General features: G+C 45.9%; 1 protein-coding gene across 1 annotated transcript in view; it reads right to left on the reverse strand.

Moving 5' to 3' along the window:
- ANK3 (ankyrin 3) overlaps positions 1-24,370 on the reverse strand; it is a 461,946-nt gene that overhangs the window by 57,849 nt on the left and 379,727 nt on the right. Inside the window, 5 exon segments of the mRNA XM_075612960.1 lie at positions 939-1,061; positions 8,464-8,589; positions 18,888-19,116; positions 19,525-19,621; positions 21,000-21,207. Coding sequence (XP_075469075.1) covers positions 939-1,061; positions 8,464-8,589; positions 18,888-19,116; positions 19,525-19,621; positions 21,000-21,207 — 783 coding nt within the window.

Below are 24,370 nucleotides of genomic sequence, written 5' to 3' on the forward strand. Positions count from 1 at the left end.
TTTTGATGGAGTTGCTTAATTTAAGGTTAAAGAAGGCATGCCAGTGGATCCCAATGCTGTTCCCATTGTGGAATGGGGAAGAGTTGTGATGATGGAGGGAGAATGAGGTCTTCTGGGTCATCCAGCACTGCTACTATTATAAAGGACTGAGTGAATAATACTGCTTTTAGTCTTAAAAAAAAAAAAAGGGGGTAGGGGCTCATTCATTAAAGTGTGATAGTGCCGACCAGGCTCTATCATACGGAAAACTCCAAATCAAGAGTTTCTGTGTGGTCGTACCCAATCTGCACTACTACACCTTAACACTCTTCTGGGACTGCTACCAAGTAATTACTTGGGGTAGCAATCACATAGTTGCAACTTGCCCCATAATGATGATGTCAATGGAAGTGGAGGCGGCTCCACTTCCATTTCGATCAAGTTCGCAATCTCCCCCTAAAAACAAGCAACAATAGCATAATGTGACCTAGGTCTGGCACGCCAGAGGTCCTTAATAACCCAAAAAGTATCCAGGGTGCCATTTTTGACCCGGGGTCGATCTTAAACAAGCAAAATAATGAATGCTCTCTAACAAAGTACACAAAAGGGAGGTGACATTTGTGCAAACTGTACATCCCATTGTGTCCCCTGTGTTTCAGCGCTCTCGATAACTTTCTACTAGCCCCACAGGTGCTCATGGTTACAGTGCTATGATTGATCTTCACAGAGATGCCACTACTTGCTTGGCCACTTATTTGTAAGGATTAATTACTACAGCACAGCCAAGAAGTGGGGATTAAATGTAGTGATGTATGACTGCAGTGCTACTGATTAATGGTCTAAAAACGTAGTGGTCTGCTAACGGTCTGACGCTAAAGACATTAAGGCTCATTTTATCACACTTCTATCAATGGTAAAAAAAAAATGGTAATACAAACGAATAATCATTGTTTTGATACCTTTTTGTGAGTTGGTAGGGTAATGTTCAGGTTGCACACAGCAGTTTGTGGCAGACCCTTAGTAGTTTTTGGCTCTTTCAAAAATGACAGGCGACCACATGGTTCCTGGCTGGGGTCCCGGACCTAAAAGACACATACAGACTACATTTTAAAAATAATAGAAGACCATGGCAGAAAAAGACCAGTTAGACAACATTCTGAGCAAATGTCTTTGGAAAACCTTAGTTATTTTACCAGAGACTTAAATCTTATCTGAACTTCAGTCTTCACTTTAGTATTTAATTTGCCCTTTAAGTTACATGTATAAATTAGTCAGTGTTTTAGCCATTCTCTACTCTGCTGGGAAGGATGCACCATACATACACTGCTCTTTAGAGGGACTATCCCTACAAGGACTAAAGTGTACTAATGGCAGTAAGATTATTAATACCTTTTTACATCCCGATACTTGTATGTTAATCACTCATTAAAGTTCGGTTGTACACATGGTGAGCTGAGACTTGGGAGGGGTTTGATTTCCTCTGGATACTCCCTGTGGTCTCTGTTAAGCACTTACACCCACTCCTCCTTATCTTTAGTGGCTCTGTGACTAGGGCAAGGTAGTTTTAGGATAAAGAAAACTTGCTTTTTCAAACGTTGCCCCATTCACTTGCGTCCAAGAAATTTAATTTGCCATTCATTTTAAGAGAGACAGAATGAGTCAAATCTTGGCTTTTAGCATGGTTAGAATAGTTTAGAAAAACAGATTAGATTGTTAAATTGTTTACTAAAGGTTGTGTTTTGGCCAACTACAGTATGTGGAATTGCAACTTTATGTAAAGAATCAATTTCTTACATTTGCCCAGAGACTAGTTATATTCTATTCATTTTGATCTTTGTAAGAGTTGTAACATTTGTTGAACATCACTTTGGTCTCGCAGAGTTACATATGGGACCCACCTTGTAATTGCTTTAGTGAGTTCTCTGAATCGTTGCTGGAGATCTTCTGGACTTGTAGCCAAACGAACAATGTAGTCAGCAAATCGGAGGAGACACAAGTATTCCCCATTGATTTTGCTTTGGTGACCGTGTCCCCCTGTTGCACTATCTTGATTATGAATTCATGTAATCTAATGGTTGTTGTCGCATTTTTGTAAAAATCTTCCTTATAATATTAGTGTATGCTTCTTCAACTCTAAAAGCCTTATTGTATATCTGCCGAAGCTGTGGTTTGGGACATGTGTGAATTTGAAAACTGACCAAACAGCTGCTTTGGCAGATGGAGAATTAAACCCTTATTAATGCAGAATCAAATGCTTTTTCATAATCTATTAAATAGTTAAACGACTGGTGCATTCTATCCATTGCTTCAGGAAATCACCTGTTGTACAATTTGCATGTGGTGCATTGCGTTTTATCCACTACAAACCCCCACTTTTTCTCTAGGCTGAGCAAAGTTCAGGGTCTGCTGCAGCTGATTATTGAGCATCTGTCATATTCTCTAGCCTGCTGTTCCCATGCTTGGCCACCAGGACTGCTGCCACTCTCAATGTCTGGTTCTAGACTGCAGTACCTATACTTGCCCACCGGGAGTGCTGCTGCTAAACTAAGGAACATTCCAGACTCTGATACCTGACACCTCTGCACCTGTGCTCCACCTCCCAGCCTGCCTATATAAACCTCCCTTTCCTGTTCCTCTTTGCGTGTTTATACTGGTTCCTTAGCTTCTGCAAGGTTCCTGTGTTTACTGCTGTGCTAGCTATTGCTATCCTCCTGTTCCAGTTTCCTCGTTGCCGACCTCTGCTTGTTTCCTGACTTCGCTACCTGCCGCCTGCCTCGGACCCCTGCTTGTTTCCTGACTTCGCTCCCTGCTGTTCCTGCCACTGGATCCACTTCATCCGAAGTCCAATCCTTGACAGAATAAACAGGCCCTACCATGGATTCCGCCGGAACAGACCTGGCCCAGGCTCGGACACTGCAGGACTTACAACGTATCATGGTTGGTTTCCAAGAACAACAAGGACACCTTATCAAACGTCTTGGTCACGTGGAAGAACAGGATACCCTCCGGAAAGAACGGGATGCCCGCCAGGTAGAACGTGATGCCCGCTGGGAAGAATGTGTCGTCCGCGCGGAAGGATGTGCCCTCCGCTCAGAGGAACGAGCTGCCGCCGCAGAAGCTAAAAACCGTGAACTACGTGCAGCTTTAATCACCGCATCTGTTCAAAAAACTCTGACTGTGCAAACCGCACCCCGTGTAACCCTTCCGGAAAAATTTGGAGGAAAAAGACAATCTTTTCGGGATTTCCTTAATCAATGCAGACATGTGTTCAAGCTTCAGCCTACCATCTATAATACCAACGAAGCCCAGGTTGGACTGATCATAACCCTGCTCAAGGATGAGGCCCTTGCTTGGGTCTCCCCTATGTTAGAACAGGATAGCCCACTACTAAGGGACCTGGAAGAGTTCATCGATGCTATGAGTCTTATTTTTGATGACCTAAATCGTAGTGCAACCGCTGAGGCAACTCCGCAGATGGGTTAACGATACTGAGTGGAATGAGGCCGCGCAGAAATATCATTTTCGGCAGGGTCTCTCGGAGCAAGTTAAAGACGAACTAGCCCGGGTGGAGACCCCAGAGAGATTTCAGGACTTAGTCCGTTTATGCATCCAAATTGATCGTAGGCTTAAGGAAAGACGATTGGAGAGACAGGGGTTCATGCCAAGCAACCCCGGGTTTAGAGATGTCAGTACCCCAAGACGTTCCAGGGAGACTGAGGAGGAGCCGATGCAAGTAAATACACTGCGGGGACCCATCTCAACTGGGGAAAGGAATAGACGCCGAACAGAAGATCTCTGTTTATATTGCAGAAACGATGGGCACTATCTCGCTGATTGCCCAAACAAGTCCAGGCGGTCTTCTTTCCAGAGCCCTAGAAGAAATCAGCTGCACGCTATTTCAAAAACTGTTCTCTCTGCTTCTCAAAGGAAAGATAACCCTCCTTCGCTACACCCTCACCTCCTGGTTCCTATTATCATCGAGGAAGGAACACATCGTTTTTCAACCACAGTAATGGTCGACTCAGGGGCGGCAGGGAATTTTATGGACATAGAATTCGCCAAGAACAATTCGGTATCATTTGTAGCCAAGGAATCGCCAGAAAGGATGGAAGTCGTTGACGGTTCTCCCTTGAGCTCTGGACCTGTTACCCATGAAACCAGCAACTTAACACTAATCATGGAGCCCAATCACCAGGAGAAGATTTCATTTGGTCTCATTCCATCACCTTTGTTTCCAGTGATTCTGGGAATTCCATGGCTCATGATCCATAACCCACTAATCGACTGGAAGACCAAGACACTCACGTTTCCCTCGGAGCACTGTCAGCTAGCCTGTCTACCTAAAACTCCTATACCAGAGTGTGAAGGAATACATAAGATTTCCTCGTCTCAAGAAAATCTTCTGCCGGCTCCTTACTCTGAGTTTTTAGATGTGTGTGACAAGAAGAACGCGGATACGCTTCCCCCCACATCGCTCTTATGACTGTCCCATGGAATTATTACCGGGTGCTGCTATTCCGTTTGGAAGAATTTATTCCCTCTCAGAACCGGAATTGGAGGTCCTCAATGACTACCTACAGGAGAACCTACCAAAGGGTTTTATCCGACCCTCTACTTCTCCAGCAGGCGCTGCGCTCTTCTTTGTGGGAAAGAAAGACGGTTCTCTACGCCCCTGCATTGACTATCGGGAACTAAATAAGATAACGGTGAAGAACAGGTACCCATTACCTCTGATTCCTGAACTATTGGAAAGAATTCGGTCAGCCAAAATCTTTACCAAATTAGATCTCAGAGGAGCGTATAATTTGGTCCGCATTCGACCCGGTGACGAATGGAAAAATGCCTTCCGAACCCGTTATGGGCACTATGAATATCTGGTGATGCCTTTCGGACTCTGTAATGCCCCTGCTACCTTCCAGCATTTAATCAGTGATGTCCTCCGAGAGTTATTGGACCAATTCGTAGTGGCATACCTGGATGACATCCTAGTCTTCTCAGATAACATCATGGATCATCAGAGACATGTCCGAATTGTCCTTGAGAGTCTCCGTAAGTACAAATTATACATCAAGTTAGAAAAATGCGAATTCGAAAAAACCAGCATGCAATTTCTCGGTTACATCATCTCTCCCGAGGGTTTGAGTATGGACCCAGGCAAGATTCAAGCCGTGGTGGAATGGCCAATCCCTCGGAATGAAAAGGACATTCAGAGATTTGTGGGTTTTGCCAATTTCTATAGACGTTTTATTAAAAATTTCTCTGGCATTATTGCCCCAATCACCCAATTCACACGGAAGGAATTCCCCTTCAAATGGTCTCCTAAAGCGGATGCGGCATTCGAACAATTGAAGTCACTCTTCACATCTGCCCCTATCCTCATCCATCCAAATACAGAATTACCATTCATCTTGGAAGTGGATGCATCCGACTCCGCTGTTGGTGCCATTCTGTCACAAAGAATTGGACCCAAGATGCTCCTTCATCCATGTGCCTTTTATTCATACCAAATGTCAACAGCTGAACGAAATTATGACATCGGAAACAAAGAACTCTTGGCTATAAAAGCTGCATTCTCTGAGTGGAGACATCTACTGGAGGGGGCCAATCACCCAATTACGGTCTTTACGGATCACAGGAACTTAGAATTCATTCGATCCGCAAAGAGACTGTCTGCGCGACAAGCCAGGTGGGCTCTCTTCTTTGCAAGATTTCAGTTCCACATCTCCTACCGCCCTGGCTCCAAGAATGGAAAAGACGACGCCTTGTCACGGTCCTTTCCTAATCCTAGTTCAGACAAAGCGCAAAAAGAAACTATTCTTCCAAAAAGAAATTTTTTGGGCGTCACATTCTCCGCCGATCTCCTCACACGAATAAAGGGAGACTACTCAAATGACTCTTTTCTTAAAAACCCTCCTCCGGAAGCAGAACTATTTCTATGTGATGGTCTCTGGAACTATAAGGATCGTCTGTTTGTCCCTAAGGAGGTAAAATTAGAGGTGCTCCAATTAATGCACGACTCCCGACCCGCTGGTCACCCAGGTGTCCTCAAGACACAGGAACTGTTGTCTCGCTCTTTTTGATGGCCTAAATTAGCACAAGATGTTAAAGACTATGTCCTCTCCTGTGAGACATGTGCTAGGACCAAGACCCCTCGAGCATCACCTGTGGGTTTACTGCAGCCCCTTCCGGTTCCAACTCGTCCTTGGGGGTCCATACAGTATCAATGGATTTTATTGTTGACCTGCCCCGATCAAGTGGACATAATACCATCCTGGTAGTGGTGGATCGACTTACAAAGATGGCTCACTTCATTGCAGCACAGAATCTTCCTTCTGCAGACCAGACAGCGAAGTTGATTGTGAAAGAGGTGTTTCGGCTTCATGGGGCTCCTGATGAGATCATATCCGATAGAGGGGTACAATTCACTTCAAAATTTTGGAGGACCTTCTGTTCCTCTCTAGGAATTCGTTTAAATTTATCGTCTGGCTATCATTCCACAATCCAATGGCCAGACAGAAAGGACCAATCAGACTTTGGAACAATACTTACGATGTTTTGTTTGTCATCTCCAGGATGACTGGATTGATTTCCTACCATTAGCTGAGTTTTCATACAACAATTCACATCATTCTTCAACTCGGAAGAGCCCCTTTTTCTCAAATTATGGATTTCATCCAACCTTTATTCCTCGTTTTCCATCTTCGGGCCCCATTCCGGCAGTTACAGAGAAACTGGAGACTCTGCGAGACATCCAGGAGAACCTCAAAGAGACACTTCGTGAGACTCAAGTAAAGTACAAAAGAGCAGCAGACCAACACCGCAGACCCTCCCCAGAATTTCAAGTCGGGGATAAAGTCTGGCTTTCTACAAGAAATCTACGTCTAAAGGTTCCAACCATTAAATTGGGCCAAAAATACATCGGGCCATTTCGCATCTCAGCACTAATAAATCCAGTGTCCTTCAGATTAGAGCTTCCTGAGACCATCAAAATACACCATGTGTTTCATTCTTCTCTGCTGAAACCTTTCTGTGAGAATCCGTTTCCTGGACGGAGACTTCCTCCCCCTGAACCCGTCCTCGTGGATAACGAAGAGGAATTCATTGTGGAGAGAATTTTGGATTCCAGGTTACACCGAGGGAAACTACAGTACCTGGTTCACTGGGGGGGCTATGGCCCAGAGGAAAGATCTTGGGAACCCAAAGATTTTGTATATGCTCCGCGACTAGTCAAAGCTTTTCACCGGAGATATCCAGACAAGCCTAGCAAGGATCGTCCGGAGAACGCTCTTGGGAGGGGGGAGTAATGTCATATTCTCTAGCCTGCTGTTCCCATGCTTGGCCACCGGGACTGCTGCCACTCTCAATGTCTGGTTCTAGACTGCAGTACCTATACTTGCCCACCGGGAGTGCTGCTGCTAAACTAAGGAACATTCCAGACTCTGATACCTGACACCTCTGCACCTGTGCTCCACCTCTCAGCCTGCCTATATAAACCTCCCTTTCCTGTTCCTCTTTGCCTGTTTATACTGGTTCCTTAGCTTCTGCAAGGTTCCTGTGTTTACTGCTGTGCTAGCTATTGCTATCATCCTGTTCCAGTTTCCTCGTTGCCGACCTCTGCTTGTTTCCTGACTTCGCTACCTGCCGCCTGCCTCGGACCCCTGCTTGTTTCCTGACTTCACTACCTCATGCCTGCCTCGGACCCCTGCTTGTTTCCTGACTTCGCTCCCTGCTGTTCCTGCCACTGGGATCCACTTCAGCCGAAGTCCAATCCTTGACAGCATCTTTGTAAATAATCTTAGGCCAGGTCCCCGCTAGCTACCGCAGCGCCTGCTGTGGCGGACGCTGCAGGGACGAGAGCCGTCCCACAATGGGGCCGGGCCCCCTGCGAGGGGGGGCTGCCACGCTGCGCCGACAGAAACTCCTGCTGTCAAGAAAATTGAGATCAGGAGTCGTGACGGAGTACTAGGCCACGTCCCCCGGTGGATCAGCCAATGAGGGCAAACCTGCCAGGTGACAATACGGCCGCATCCCCGTTACGACCCCCCTGTAGCTCACTGCAGACCGGGGACTCGGCTGCTTTCCCCACCAGCCTCGCAGACGCGCGTGCAGCGGGGCCATAGCCTTACCAGTGATTGGAAGTAGTTCTTGAGGTCTTCTTGGTCTCACTATGTATGGATGATGATAACTATGTATTGTTCCATTGTTCTAGAATTGTCCTGTTCTTTAAGGCCTGTGTTATTTGTGTTCTTAACTTGCTTAACAAGTCCATGGTCTTTTATTGTTGATCCATCATCTAGTCTGAGTGCAACAATTTGCTTTTTCCCAAATTATAAGTCCCTGCTTCTTTAAACTTTTGCTATCTTCGATATATTATTTAGACATATTTATATACAGTATTAAAGAAAATATAGATTAATGAATGAGCAGAATAAATGAGTCCTGTATCTAGAGTAAAATTGCATAACAGACAGCTCTTTTTCTTACCTTGACAGAAAAGGGCAGTCTGTTTTCCTTGAAAGCATAAAAATTAAAAATAAGCTGCTGCCCTCCTTTTGTCAATGGGGCTAGATTTCCATAGCAGTCAACATGGATAGGTTTTCCTTCCAGAACCTGCAAGGATGAAGAAGAAGAAGAAGAAGAAGAAGAAGAAGAAGAAGAAGAAGAAGAAGAAGAAGAAGAAGAAAAAGACTAATTACCTAATGTAATATTGAAGAGTTCATGCACCCTCAGGTCAAAACAGATATAATTATGGAATATTTTTGTCCCTCAAAAGAGATGTAGAATTGACTTGTTTAATGTTATAATACAGCCCCGCCCAATTAGTATTTATTTTTTTGAAGTGAAACTTCTTTAGCGGCACCTACCACATGAACATTTCCCTGGCAGTAAATTGCCTTGACGGTGATGGAAGTACAGTGCAGGAAGTGAAGTCACTGCTGGCAGATTAGGCCATCAGTGACGTCAGTGTTGGCAGCTCCCACCGAGGAGGAACACACACACAGCACTTCTGTGCCACGGCTCCCCAGAGATCTTCTCCTCTTTGGACTGTGGGGCTATGATCCGGGCGCAAACTGACTGACGCGCACACACACACTGACTGACGTGCACACACACACACTGACTGACGCGCGCACACACACATTGACTGATGTGCACACACACACACTCACACTGACTGATGTGCACACACACTGACTGACTGACGCACAAACTGACTGATGAGCATATACAAGAAATTCACAGTTACTATAAATATAGAAGTGCAAATAGCTAAAACACGCGTTGTAAGTCAAACTTCTTTGCGTTTTGGCACTAAAATTGTGTTTTGATTTTTTTTTTTGTATCAATTTTTTTATTGGACACAATCAGGCAATGCAGTACATACAAGGGTGTCACGATCCCATGACAGTGGTGCTTTTTAACAATCTGAAAGTGACCATATAACCTTTTCCATTTTCTTGGGTGGGGGGGATATAGAGGTGGGGGGAGAGGGGGGGGAGGGAAGAAGACATACAGGGGTATAGGGGGAGGGAAGGGTGGGAATCCTAGGAGAGGGGGGGGTGGGGAGAAGAGGCGCACTCCTGCCTCCGCGACTTGGTACGGTTGGGTTTATTTTGTTAGCCAGGGGTCCCAGGTATTCAGGAATTGGGGTATTTTCTTTTGGAGCAAGGCGGTCAATTTCTCCATCGTCATAACTTCGTTGATTCTTCTGGTGACAGTAGATCTAGAGGGGGCTTTGGTCTGCTTCCAGGTGGCTGCTATGGAACACCTGGCCGCCGTCAATATGGCCGTTACTAGTCTGGACATTGGTGGGGGGAGATCTTCGATAGGTTTGTTCAGCACCAGGGTCAATGGGTCCAAAGGTAGGGATAGTCCCGTAACTTCGTGTAAGAGCCTCTGGATCATGGTCCAGAATTTCTGAATCTCCGGACATGACCACCAAATGTGGGCCATGTCCCCCTTTTGACCACATCCACGCCAGCACAGGTCAACTGCGCCGGGGTAGATCTGGCTCAGCCTAGCGGGAGTCAGGTACCACTGAAATAGAATTTTATATATGTTCTCTTTTATTGTTGTGCAAATTGATGTTTTAGGGGCCTGCTCCCAGATCTCCGCCCAATCTTCTGAGTCTTTTGAGAGGCCTAATTCCTCAGACCATCTTTGCATATATCGATGGTTGGGTGGACTTGAAGGGGACTCTAATCCTTTATATATTTGAGAGATCAGGCCTTTTGATAGGTTGTTTTGGTAGAGAGGGTTTCGAATCTGGTTAATTTGGGGAATTTAGAGGTTGGTGAGAGGGATAGAAGGAAGTGTCGATTTTTAATGAAAAACAGCACCATCACAAACACAATTTCTGTGATAAAACAGTGACAAAAGACAAAGAAGTTTCACTTAAAACTGTGCGAGCTCAGCACACACACGCTTGTGATCTGGAGATATCTGAAATAAAGACTTCATCTTCCTTAGTGGTACAGCTTCTGGAAATCAAGCCAACCAATCAGAGACGGAAGCATCATTGAAGAGTCAGTGTAAGTAGAACAGTTAACACTCTAGCGATGTTCCCACTGGTTTATAGTGAGAGTAGCAACTAGTACACATTATGCCAGGGACAATGTTCTCCTATCCATGGGAACCGCAGAGATAAGAACACGTAACTTTCACATATCCCTGGAAATGGGGGATTCCCAGAGATAAGACCAATGAAATCATGCAGTGGGTGAGTCCCGACTAAAAATCGCACTTGGGACAGCTTGTTGCTTTAAATTGTTGCATCCTGGGCCATATTTACTCTAATAGGATTCTGCCACAAAGGACATTCTCAGGGCCTCAGAGTACATGTAGTGCTTTTAATAACACAGAGAAATGTTATCCCCAATGGTCTCCTCTACTCAAAATATGCTATCTACAGCAGGGCCCCAGTCATGTGGTGGGTTCCGTTCTAAGGACCCGCCGCAAAGTGAAAATCGCCGGAAAGCAGAACTGGCGATTTTCTTTATGTGCGCATGCGCAGACCGACAATGCGCCGTTCTACGCATGCGCAACTTCGGAAAAAAAAAAAAATCTGCCCATGAGCGACCCAGGCCCGGATTGCTAATAAAAGTGATTTAGAATATTTTTTTGCAGAATTTTTTTAAACAATAAGTGGATTATTTTTAAAACTTGAAAGTCTTTATTTTTGTAAATGTTATGTATTTCATATTAAACAAGAGCAGAAATAACTATTTCTTCACCCTTGTGATGATGGAAAAGACTTTTGTTTGATTTCCAAATCCTGCTTGCTCTCTTGGTTGGGCAATATCCAGGGCCTGTTGCAGCCAATGAATGACTATCCTCAGGAAAGCCTGGTACAGGATTGGAAGTACGCGGCTTGGTCCGTAGTTCATGAGGTCTTCTTTGTCTCCTTTCTTGTGGACGAGGGTAACTATGGCGTTACTCCATTGTTCTGTAATGTTCCTGCTCTTCAATCAGCTTGTAAACGGTTTTGCCAGGATTGTCTCTATTTCTTTCCCAGCTTCTTTGAAGATTTTCGATGTAATTCCATCTTCCCAGGAAGCCTTCCCATACTTCCTGAATTGTATTGCTTTTGCAAGATGCATGGTATATCATTGGTGCTTTCTCCTCGCTCATCCTCTGCTGGATTATGCCCTGTGTTATCTGTGGTCTTGTAAAATGTCACGTAGAAGACCTCAGCTCTCTCTTTTGCTAACTGCACAGTCTTTTATTGTTGATCCATCATCTTTCATGAGTGTAATGACTTGTTTCTTCCAATCATAAGTTGCTACTTCATTACATACACACACACATACACACACACACACACACAATTTAAGTTATGGTGGGTGAAAAAGGCGACACAAAACCTCCACCGTCGAAACAGCTGTCTGTGAGCGGTTTGACTGGCTTTGCATCTAATCCCATGCTGTGCTTAAAAGCTGTGTGAAAAGCATTTGCTTAAAAGGGTTCCCCACGTGGGACGGAGGGGGAAGCCCAAAACAAGCGCGCGATCCAGCCCCCCCGCACCCTCCGCTCCCCACGTGGGACGGAGGGGGAAGCCCAAAACAAGCGCGCGATCCAGCCCCCCCGCACCCTCCGCTCCCCACGTGGGACGGAGGGGGAAGTGCCAACCCAGCTTCCCCCGTGCACGCCTCCTGCGCCAGTCCGCCTCCTGCCCATGATCTCCCCCTAATCACCTGCCCCCGATCCTCGCTTGCTGCCCGGGGGTGTCCGGGGAGCGTGCTGCGGCGTCGGCCGCTTCGGGGGGGACCTGGGGGGACCTGCTGCTGCTGCTGAGGCCCACGCTGCGCTGTGTGTCCCATGACTTGGAGAGGGCCCACTGCCGTGTGGAGACCCCACTGCTGCCACGTGTGACCCGGTGAGTGTGTGAGTGACAGACTGAGTGTCTGTGAGTGTGTGAGTGTGCCTGTGTGTCTGTGAGTGTGCCTGTGAGTGTGCCTGTGTGTCTGTCAGTGTGCCTGTGTGTCTGTCAGTGTGCCTGTGTGTCTGTGTGTCTGTGAGTGTGCCTGTGTGCCTGTGTGTCTGTGAGTGTGCCTGTGTGTCTGTGAGTGTGCCTGTGTGCCTGTGTGTCTGTCAGTGTGCCTGTGTGTCTGTCAGTGTGCCTGTGTGTCTGTGAGTGTGCCTGTGTGTCTGTGAGTGTGCCTGTCAGTGTGCCTGTGTGTGTGTGTGTCTGTCAGTGTGCCTGTGTGTCTGTGAGTGTGCCTGTGTGTCTGTGAGTGTGCCTGTGTGTCTGTGAGTGTGCCTGTGTGCCTGTGTGTCTGTCAGTGTGCCTGTGTGTCTGTGAGTGTGCCTGTGTGTCTGAGTGTGCCTGTGTGTCTGTGAGTGTGCCTGTGTCTGTGAGTGTGCCTGTGTGTCTGTGAGTGTGTCTGTGTGTCTGTGAGTGTGCCTGTGTGTCTGTCAGTGTGCCTGTGTGCCTGTGTGTGTGCCTGTCTGTGTGTCTGTGTGTGTGCCTGTCTGTGTGCTGCGCTGTGTGTCCCATGACTTGGAGAGGGCCCACTGCCGTGCGGAGACCCCACTGCTGCCACGTGTGACCCGGTGAGTGTGTGAGTGACAGACTGAGTGTCTGTGAGTGTGTGAGTGTGCCTGTGTGTCTGTGAGTGTGCCTGTGAGTGTGCCTGTGTGTCTGTCAGTGTGCCTGTGTGTCTGTCAGTGTGCCTGTGTGTCTGTGTGTCTGTGAGTGTGCCTGTGTGCCTGTGTGTCTGTGAGTGTGCCTGTGTGTCTGTGAGTGTGCCTGTGTGCCTGTGTGTCTGTCAGTGTGCCTGTGTGTCTGTCAGTGTGCCTGTGTGTCTGTGAGTGTGCCTGTGTGTCTGTGAGTGTGCCTGTCAGTGTGCCTGTGTGTGTGTGTGTCTGTCAGTGTGCCTGTGTGTCTGTGAGTGTGCCTGTGTGTCTGTGAGTGTGCCTGTGTGTCTGTGAGTGTGCCTGTGTGCCTGTGTGTCTGTCAGTGTGCCTGTGTGTCTGTGAGTGTGCCTGTGTGTCTGAGTGTGCCTGTGTGTCTGTGAGTGTGCCTGTGTGTCTGTGAGTGTGCCTGTGTCTGTGAGTGTGCCTGTGTGTCTGTGAGTGTGTCTGTGTGTCTGTGAGTGTGCCTGTGTGTCTGTCAGTGTGCCTGTGTGCCTGTGTGTGTGCCTGTCTGTGTGTCTGTGTGTGTGCCTGTCTGTGTGTGTGTGTGTCTGTGTGTGTGTGTGTCTGTGTGTGTGTGTCTGTGTGTGTGAGTGTGTGTCTGTGAGTCTTCTGCATGAGTGTGTCTCTGCGTGAGTGTCTGCGTGAGTGTGTCTCTGCGTGTCTGTGAGAGTGAGTGTGTGTCTGTGAGTGTCACCCTCTCCCTGTGTCGCCCTCGCCCTCTCTCTGTCTTTGTCTCTCATTCTCTCTGTGTGTGTTCTATGTCTCTCATTTTTGTGTGTCTCTCTTTTTCTGTGTGTGTCTCTCTTTTTCTGTGTGTGTCTCTCTTTTTCTGTGTGTGTCTCTCTTTTTCTGTGTGTCTCTCTCTTTTTCTGTGTGTCTCTCTCTTTTTCTGTGTGTCTCTCTCTTTTTCTGTGTGTCTCTCTCTTTTTCTGTGTGTCTCTCTCTTTTTCTGTGTGTCTCTCTCTTTTTCTGTGTGTCTCTCTCTGTGTGTCTCTCTCTGTGTGTCTCTCTCTGTCTGTCTCTCTCTGTCTGTCTCTCTCTGTCTGTCTCTCTCTGTCTGTCTCTCTCTGTCTGTCTCTCTATCTGTCTCTCTCTATCTGTCTCTCTGGCCGTGTCCATAGAAGGACAGGCCGCGCTGAGCCGTGCGGACGCTCCGCGCTGAGCCCTTGCATACTCAATGAGGATGCCTTGAGAGGGGTCTCACGCGAGCGTCCGCAGGCGTGCTGAGGCGCTGGAGTTTTCAGCCGAGCGCCAAGCTGTTTTTCAGAGCACTGTCGGCTGAAAACATCCAATCAGCGCGGAGCAGCGTCAACGTCACGGCGCCTTGACGTCTCTTTATCTGTCTCTCTCTCTGTCTCTCTCTCTCCCACTCTCTCTCTCTGTCTCTCCCACTCTCTCTCTGTCTCTCCCACTCTCTCTCTCTGTCTCTCCCACTCTCTCTCTGTCTCTCTGTCTCTCCCACTCTCTCTCTGTCTCTCCCACTCTCTCTCTCTGTCTCTCCCACTCTCTCTTTCTGTCTCTCCCACTCTCTCTTTCTGTCTCTCCCACTCTCTCTTTCTGTCTCTCCCACTCTCTCTTTCTGTCTCTCCCACTCTCTCTTTCTGTCTCTCCCACTCTCTCTTTCTGTCTCTCCCACTCTCTCTTTCTGTCTCTCCCACTCTCTCTTTCTGTCTCTCTCTCTCTGTCTCTCCCACTCTCTCTCTCTCTCTGTCTCTCCCACTCTCTCTCTCTCTCTGTCTCTCCCACTCTCTCTCTCTCTCTCTCTCTCTGTCTCTCCCACTCTCTCTCTCTCTCTCTCTCTCTCTGTCTCTCCCACTCTCTCTCTCTGTCTCTCCCACTCTCTCTCTCTGTCTCTCCCACTCTCTCTCTCTGTCTCTCCCACTCTCTCTCTCTGTCTCTCCCACTCTCTCTCTCTGTCTCTCCCACTCTCTCTCTCTGTCTCTCCCACTCTCTCTCTCTGTCTCTCCCACTCTCTCTCTCTGTCTCTCCCACTCTCTCTCTGTCTCTCCCACTCTCTCTCTGTCTCTCCCACTCTCTCTCTCTGTCTCTCCCACTCTCTCTCTCTGTCTCTCCCACTCTCTCTCTCTGTCTCTCCCACTCTCTCTCTCTGTCTCTCCCACTCTCTCTCTCTGTCTCTCCCACTCTCTCTCTCTGTCTCTCCCACTCTCTCTCTCTGTCTCTCCCACTCTCTCTCTCTGTCTCTCCCACTCTCTCTCTCTGTCTCTCCCACTCTCTCTCTCTGTCTCTCCCACTCTCTCTCTCTGTCTCTCCCACTCTCTCTCTCTGTCTCTCCCACTCTCTCTCTCTGTCTCTCCCACTCTCTCTCTCTGTCTCTCCCACTCTCTCTCTCTGTCTCTCCCACTCTCTCTCTCTGTCTCTCCCACTCTCTCTCTCTGTCTCTCCCACTCTCTCTCTCTGTCTCCCACTCTCTCTCTCTGTCTCTCCCACTCTCTCTCTCTGTCTCTCCCACTCTCTCTCTCTGTCTCTCCCACTCTCTCTCTCTGTCTCTCCCACTCTCTCTCTGTCTCTCCCACTCTCTCTCTGTCTCTCCCACTCTCTCTCTGTCTCCCACTCTCTCTCTCTCTCCCACTCTCTCTCTCTCCCACTCTCTCTCTCTCCCACTCTCTCTCTCTCCCACTCTCTCTCTCCCACTCTCTCTCTCTCCCACTCTCTCTCTCTCTCCCACTCTCTCTCTCTCTCCCACTCTCTCTCTCTCTCCCACTCTCTCTCTCTCTCCCACTCTCTCTCTCTCTCCCACTCTCTCTCTCTCTCTCTCCCACTCTCTCTCTCTCTCTCCCACTCTCTCTCTCTCTCTCCCACTCTCTCTCTCTCTCTCCCACTCTCTCTCTCTCTCCCACTCTCTCTCTCTCCCACTCTCTCTCTCCCCCACTCTCTCTCTCTCCCACTCTCTCTCTCTCCCACTCACTCTCACTCTCTCTCTCTCTCTCCCCCACACACTCTCGCTCTCTCCCCCACACACTCTCACACTATTGATCTGGATATCTTAACTGCCCTATACTACACTGAAATAACCTATACTGCTTACTTCCAGATCTGACTCAAGCTTCACACGGAAGACATCGAACCCCCCCTAACCCAGAAGACAGGTAACGAACACCTCCCCTCCAATGTATAACATTGCGGGAATGAGGGTACCTGGACTTTGAGGGACTGCGGATCAGGTAAGATCCCAGACGGGATTGCTGCTTTAAATATTGTGAAGCGGGGGCATCCAGACACTAGTTAAGGGGTGCAGGAAACTAGTCATCCACATCTGGCTTTTTTTTTTCTAGATTTGATATACACACACACACACACACACACACACACACACACACACACACCAAGGACTAATTGTAGTATAATGTAATACAATAAATAAACTAATATCAAAAACGAATTACTAGGAATTTATTCAATTTATTTAATTTATGGCTTTTTTTAAAATGCGTGGCTGGGGGCGGGACTAGAGGCGGGGTTGGGGGCAGGACTAGGGGCGGGACTAGGTGGCGAGTAGATTTTTTGGTTCGGCGAGTAGATTTTTGGGTGATTTGTCAAGCACTGTATATATATATATATATGTGACAGAAAATATAGACAGCGCCCTTCACACACTACACCTAAATTGCTGCAGCCCTGATAGATGTGGCAAGAAATTGCACCAGGCAAATATGCCCAATAAACAGTGGTGTGAAAATAACTAAATGTATTCTGGCAGGAAAAACTAAAAGTGACTATTAGATAAAAACACAAAAGCAAAAAAGAAGTGTGCATAACATATAAAAATAAAAATAAAAAAAAGCAATAAAAAGGTATTGCCAATTGAAGTGGGTAAAAATGACACTGAGTGTCACTGGGACTTAACTAGAAAATGCAAATCCGCAGTCAGAAGAAACGCGTAGGGATATTTGGCTGTGAGCCTACAGTGACAGGGCAGCTCCCTGCACCAGTGTGAGGAGGCAAGGACTTGCCTGAAGATTTTTTTCCGGTTTCAAGTGTGAGAAGAAAGGCTAAATGGCAGCTGCATGTGGAGATTGAGTGCTCACAAACACTAAGGATTACTCCCCTGGAGACAGCAGCTGACAGCAACATCCTTTTTGGAGCCAATACTGACACTCACACACAAAGAAGAGACCGAGGAGTCCTCAGTTGGTGCATGGGCAGGTCCCATAACATGCTTTATTTTATCAGACAAATTGTAAGTGTGCATTTGTCTTGTCCATGAGATATTAAAACTTTGTTCATCTGATTTTACACAAGGATCGGGCGCTTCTTTTCTCTTTTTCTCTAATATATATATATATATATATATATACTTGGTCTGGCCCTCCCTGACATGCAAGTCCTGGTAAGTGCACGCAGTGTCAGGCTCAATCTTGGTTTTCCCCCACACTAGCGGCATCCTTGAGTGACAGGGATGGAGGTGGGACAGGGTCTGTGTTCTGCCCAATCATGGGCTCAGACCTTGTACCTTCCCCCTCTGTACTAGGGAAGCTGCAACCCTAAATTGATTCAGTAGTGTTGTATCGCCCTCTGGGGTGGGACTATGACCTGCAGTCCCCATCAAGTGGCTGTGGCTAAGCAAAGGCAACTGGAGAGGCCTCAAAGCTGACCCAGAGACCATCCAGAGATCTGGGACCTAAGAGAAGTCTGTAATCGGTGTATATATTGTATGCTGGTTGCTGAATAAAGGCTTTTCCTGTTCAACTATACTCTGGCCTCTGAGTCTGCAGTCTCAGAGAGAGTATGAAGGAGTTCTTCCGCTGGGACTGCCTCCAGCACTCCTGGACTCTGCTGAAGATTGAGGCGCTGACATCAAGAGAAGGAACTATGCTATTACCTCAAAAGCCTATCCTGTTTCCCCAACAACAACGGCAGAACCTCAGCTCTCCTGCAAGCCAACAGGTATTATGCACCACTCTACAACTGGTACCGTGTTGTGGCTAAGTAAATGCTTACATTTGTGCTGCTTCGAGATACACTGATCTCTTCCTCGGACAATGTTACAATTGATTAAGCCAAGAAATTTACTTTCAAACAGGACGGCTAGGAATGTTATCTCTGTGGGTGAAGCCTACCCCTCCCCCCTGTGCAGTATGCGATTTATGACGTAAGGTGTTAAATGGTCCCTGAATGTTTGTGATGTTAGAGTATGTGGGTGTACGAATATGTGTGTGTGTATACGTACGTGTGTGTGTGTGTGTGTGTAAATCTTCATTTATAAAGCGCCACAGTGTATACAGTGCTTTACAAAAGGTGTGTGTGGAGGGGGAATATATAACAATGGTGTGGGTAGGTGTAGAAATGTAAGCGGGTGTTGCATTTCTGTGCATGTGTGTGGGTACTATGTGGTCCCTATTGGTATATAGGGATAGAATTGCATTGTACATTTGTATGTGTAAGAGATAGAGGTGTGTGTGCATTTATATAGCACAGTATTCATAGACATGGGCCTTAGCACTCGTGGGAAGAGTTCTCTTGTATAGTGACTCATATATACATTTATATACACACACACGCACGTGTATGTATACATATATATTATATATATATTCAATGTACTATAGAAACAGTACAGTAAATCTATTTATGCTTTGTGGAAACATGACCTACTTTAAAACACTGGCATCCCTAAATTGAATGCAACTTTACAAAATGTAAAGTATATGTAATCCTGTCAGTGCCCAGGAGCACTGAGACATTCTATATAACAATGCATTGCCACTGAATAGCAATGAATGAACACATTGAACCTGGAATGAGACACACACCTCTATATCTTTACTCCTTGCAGCTTCTTCAAAATTTTCCTGCTGCTCCAGCGTTTTGTCCACTTTGTCATCAGTCATGCAGAAGCAGCGCAGTCGAGCCTCCACGGGGTCATTCATTTTGGCAAAGACCACAAATTTTGCCATGTATGGAACACAAATCAGTTCCCTGTAAAGCTGTGTAGCTAAACTAACCGTCTCTGGGGTTTGATGGCAGTCACCAAGCCAAAACCTATATTGGAAAGAAACCAACAAAAGGTCAAATTTACCAAACAAGGAATTCTCTTCTAAAACGTATCAGTATAGCCAGTGGTCAAACGGTGTACTTATATAAATAAATACCTTTACTAACAAACCTAGAAGATCATCTTTTTCATAATGTAACAGAGTTTCTATTCTTATAGATGAAAATCCATATTAACCAAGTGGTGCTAAGCTATAAAGGCACCATACAGCTAGTTCAAATGAATGGGCCGCAGAGTACCATAAAGCTTAGCAGCACTTAGTAAATATGGCCCTTAGCCTTTTGCAAAAATAGTGTCTACTGAAATCTGCCATTTTATAAATAAGAAGAAAAAAAAGAGAGAACATTTGCTTCTATTTTATTTTTCTCCCCAAAAGTGGTATGTATGATGTTTACCTGGCTGAGACATTGGTTGTGAAAGAAACGCAGTCGCTAATGAATGTCAAAGGAGTGGTTCCTGTAATATCTTCCCACTGCGCAGGGGATGTTCCACCTAAAATTTAAAAAAAAAGTATATTCATCAGAGTTTCATAACTATAATCTACTGTATAAACAGAACAAAGTCCAGACTCACTAATTCTTAGTATTCTAAGATTCAATCCACAGGTCGTCTCAATGGCCCCCTATTGAATAAGTTGTGTAGCGGTCCTAACCCTTTTGGAAAACCGTTCATTTGAATGGAACTGAACTAATTACTAGTCCAGTGGAAATTGTCCTGACAGCATATTTATTAAGGACCATTTATGCTGGTTCTGGAGGATCGTCAAGCAAATCAAAGTATTACAGAACCCAACAACATATCAGGGATTAAAATTATAATAGACAAACACCTGGCTCATATGATAGGTGATAATTGCTTTTTTAATGTTGTTATCAATACATTTGTTTTGTCAACATTCCAGTTCATACAACCAGCTGTATCTAGAAATAAAGCTAATCGTGCTGAGTGGTTGTATCATTGTATTGATTGTGGATGTAAAAGTTCACAAAACACACTGTTCCTGCATTTGCTCTCAACTTCAAGCAAAGAAATGCAGGAATAATAATAATAATAATAAACTTGTTCTTGTATAGCGCTACTAGTTTTTACGTAGCGCTTTACAGAGACATTTTGCAGGCACAGGTCCCTGCCCCGTGGAGCTTACAATCTATGTTTTGGTGCCTGAGGCACAGGGAGGTAATGTGACTTGCCCAAGGTCACAAGGAGCCGACACCGGGAATTGAACCAGGCTCCCCTGCATGTTGCTCAAGTCACAATTCAGTGATAAATGTACGGTAGTTAAAAATTCCCTTCAGTGTAATTGTCGCTCATCCAAACTGTAAAAGATGAAAATCTATAATATTAGCCCATTTTATGGTGTAAAGAACAGTTCTCAGATGATCAAGGAAATGTTTTGGATCAGCCATTTTGGAGACCCGCACTCCAATCCCTTTGGTTCCAGGGCTGCCAATAGTGGGGGAGAACCGGTACAAAGGTCCAGGGCCCAGTGACTGAAGGGGTCATCTTCCCCAAAAGGCAGTCAATCAAGCAGTTAAAAAATATATAAACCAATCCAAGGCTTGTACAGAGCACACTTACCTGAATTGGCATTTAGAGTGGTCTACAGTGGCAGCCAGCTTTAATCTAAAGCGGCTGCCTCCGCGGGAATTTTTAACCCGCGGACGGCGCACGGCTATTTTCGGCCGTTTTTCCCGCGCCTCGTGCGCTTTCAATTGTGCGCTTATCTATTGAAGCGGCCGCCGCGCGGGAAACTCAAATCGGAGAAAAGCCCCGCGGTTGGCCCGCATTCAGCCCGGCAAGCTTTAGAATAAAGCCGGGACAGTAGCACTCGTATTTAGGGAGTACGTCTCTGAGCATTTTATTCACTGACCTGTAATACTACACAAGAGTCTCAGACTTGGCGTGGTGTCCCCTTTATAGCCGTTGCTCACACCTTCTCCAGACGGAGGTGGTACGGGAATTGTCATGGTTATTGGTTTGTGGAATTTCCTTCTTCTAGGTTCCACGGTGACAATTGGGCTGAATGTTGCTCTGTTCCCAATAACCTTTTTGACTAGTTCATCAGGTACTGGCTGGGCCTGTTGATGAATTACTTAATTAATTCTAATTCGTCTTTCAAACAACCAACAGTAAAACAGTTATTGTATCCTCGGTCTTTCCATTAACTGTAATAATTACTCACAATGATTTTTAAAAGGTGGGCAATACACGAAGAATCAACGTGTTGGTATTCTCTAAACCAGGGGAGCGCAAATTGGGGGGGGAGGCGGGGGGGGGTGGGCTTGAGAGATTTTCTGTGGAGGTGCGGCTCCTACAGGGCACACATGGTTTCTGCATTTTGGCTTTATTTTTGTTAAATAAATCATGACACGGTGTAATATGTCATGTGTTGTTGTTCATCTGAGGTTGTATTTACCTAATTTTAAGACCTGCTAAGGAACAGGTGATTGTTATTATGTCCTGATATGTAAAACCATGGAATTCAAAGTGTGTGTATGTGTGTATGTGTGTATGTGTGTGTGTATGTGTGTGTGTATGTGTGTGTGTTATATATATATATAAAAACAAAAATACAATCAGCGCTAGGACTAGCACAATAGGTGAATTTATAGTTAAAAAATAATGTGCAAATGTTTTAAATAATAATGCAAATCAAGTAATGAAGGAGGATAATGTGCCTGTAGGATGCAGCTCTAATTAGGATATGCCTATCCAATAGAAATAGAAGAATAAAAGCGCAGTCCTACATAGCAAACTAAAATATATAGGGAAAATTTATTGTAAAACAACAAAAGGTTGGTTGCTGGACATAAACACAACAAATACACTGTATTTGTATACTGTATGTGTGTGTACTGTATGTATACATACATATGTGTGTATGTATGTGCGTACATACATGTGTATGGGTGTGTGATATATATATATATGTGTGTGTGTGTGTGTGTGTGTGTGTGTGTGTATACACAACACATATACATATATATACATATATATATATATATATATATATACACACCCACACACATATATATATATATACACACCCACACACACACATATATATATATATATATATATATATATATATATACATACACACATATATATATATATATATATATATATATATATATATTACATACACATATATACACACACCCCCCCCACACCCACACATATATATATCTCTTACTATATATATATATATATATATATATATATATATATATATATACTGTATATATCAGTGATCATTTATACAGTACTGTATCTTACAAGCCAGAATCATTCACACACACCCCCCAACCTCAATAATACTAATTATTGATATACTATCAATTGATGCTCCTTGACTTTAAATGGTCCATTTTATTGACAAAGGATGTGTGTGTTGGCTATGTACTGATGGAGCGGCCGTTATTCAAACACACCTCGGCGCCGATTTTGAGTTCTCTGCTGTTCCCCACGCAGCATGAACGCGGCCAATCGCCCCAGGCACCCGCGCTTATCCCAGGCACCCGCGCTTATCCCAGGCACCCGCGCTTATCCCAGGCACCCGCGCTTATCCCAGGCACCCGCGCTTATCCCAGGCACCCGCGCTTATCCCAGGCACCCGCGCTTATCCCAGGCACCCGCGCTTATCCCAGGCACCCGCGCTTATCGTGGATGTTTTGTTTGAATTTCATGGATTCTGTTTCTTTGTTTGCAATAAAATGGATGAATTGTAATGTGTACAGTACTGTGCTACTGTGTCACTGTGCTACTGTGTCACTGTGCTACTGTGCTACTGTGTCACTGTGCTAATGTGCTACTGTGTCACTGTGCTACTGTGTTACTGTGCTAATGTGCTACTGTGTCACTGTGCTACTGTGCTACTGTGCTACTGTGTTACTGTGCTACTGTGTCACTGTGCTAATGTGCTACTGTGTCACTGTGCTACTGTGTTACTGTGCTACTGTGTTACTGTGCTACTGTGTCACTGTGCTAATGTGCTACTGTGTCACTGTGCTACTGTGCTACTGTGTTACTGTGCTACTGTGTTACTGTGCTACTGTGTCACTGTGCTAATGTGCTACTGTGTCACTGTGCTACTGTGTTACTGTGCTACTGTGTCACTGTGCTACTGTGTCACTGTGCTACTGTGCTACTGTGTCACTGTGCTAATGTGCTACTGTGTCACTGTGCTACTGTGCTACTGTGCTACTGTGTTACTGTGCTACTGTGTCACTGTGCTAATGTGCTACTGTGTCACTGTGCTACTGTGCTACTGTGCTACTGTGTCACTGTGCTACTGTGCTACTGTGCTACTGTGTCACTGTGCTACTGTGTCACTGTGTCACTGTGCTACTGTGTCACTGTGCTACTGTGCTACTGTGCTACTGTGCTACTGTGTTACTGTGCTACTGTGTCACTGTGCTACTGTGTCACTGTGCTAATGTGCTACTGTGTCACTGTGCTACTGTGCTACTGTGTTACTGTGCTACTGTGTCACTGTGTTACTGTGTCACTGTGCTAATGTGCTACTGTGTCACTGTGCTACTGTGCTACTGTGCTACTGTGTTACTGTGCTACTGTGTCACTGTGTCACTGTGTCACTGTGCTACTGTGTCACTGTGCTAATGTGCTACTGTGTCACTGTGCTACTGTGTCACTGTGCTACTGTGTCACTGTGCTACTGTGTCACTGTGCTACTGTGTCACTGTGTTACTGTGCTACTGTGTCACTGTGCTACTGTGTCACTGTGCTACTGTGCTACTGTGTCACTGTGCTACTGTGTCACTGTGCTACTGTGCTACTGTGTCACTGTGCCACTGTGCCACTGTGCCACTGTGCTACTGTGCTACTGTGTCACTGTGTCACTGTGCTACTGTGTCACTGTGCTACTGTGTCACTGTGCTACTGTGCTACTGTGTCACTGTGCTACTGTGCTACTGTGCTACTGTGTCACTGTGCCACTGTGTCACTGTGCCACTGTGTCACTGTGCCACTGTGTCACTGTGCTACTGTGTCACTGTGCTACTGTGTCACTGTGCTACTGTGTCACTGTGCTACTGTGTCACTGTGCTACTGTGCTACTGTGCTACTGTGTCACTGTGCTACTGTGCTACTGTGCTACTGTGCTACTGTGCTACTGTGTCACTGTGCTACTGTGCTACTGTGTCACTGTGCTACTGTGTCACTGCGCTACTGTGCTACTGTGTCACTGTGCTACTGTGCTACTGTGTCACTGTGTCACTG

The sequence above is a fragment of the Ascaphus truei genome, chromosome 8, assembly GCF_040206685.1.
Source record: "Ascaphus truei isolate aAscTru1 chromosome 8, aAscTru1.hap1, whole genome shotgun sequence".
Taxonomy (NCBI): Eukaryota; Metazoa; Chordata; class Amphibia; order Anura; family Ascaphidae; genus Ascaphus; species Ascaphus truei.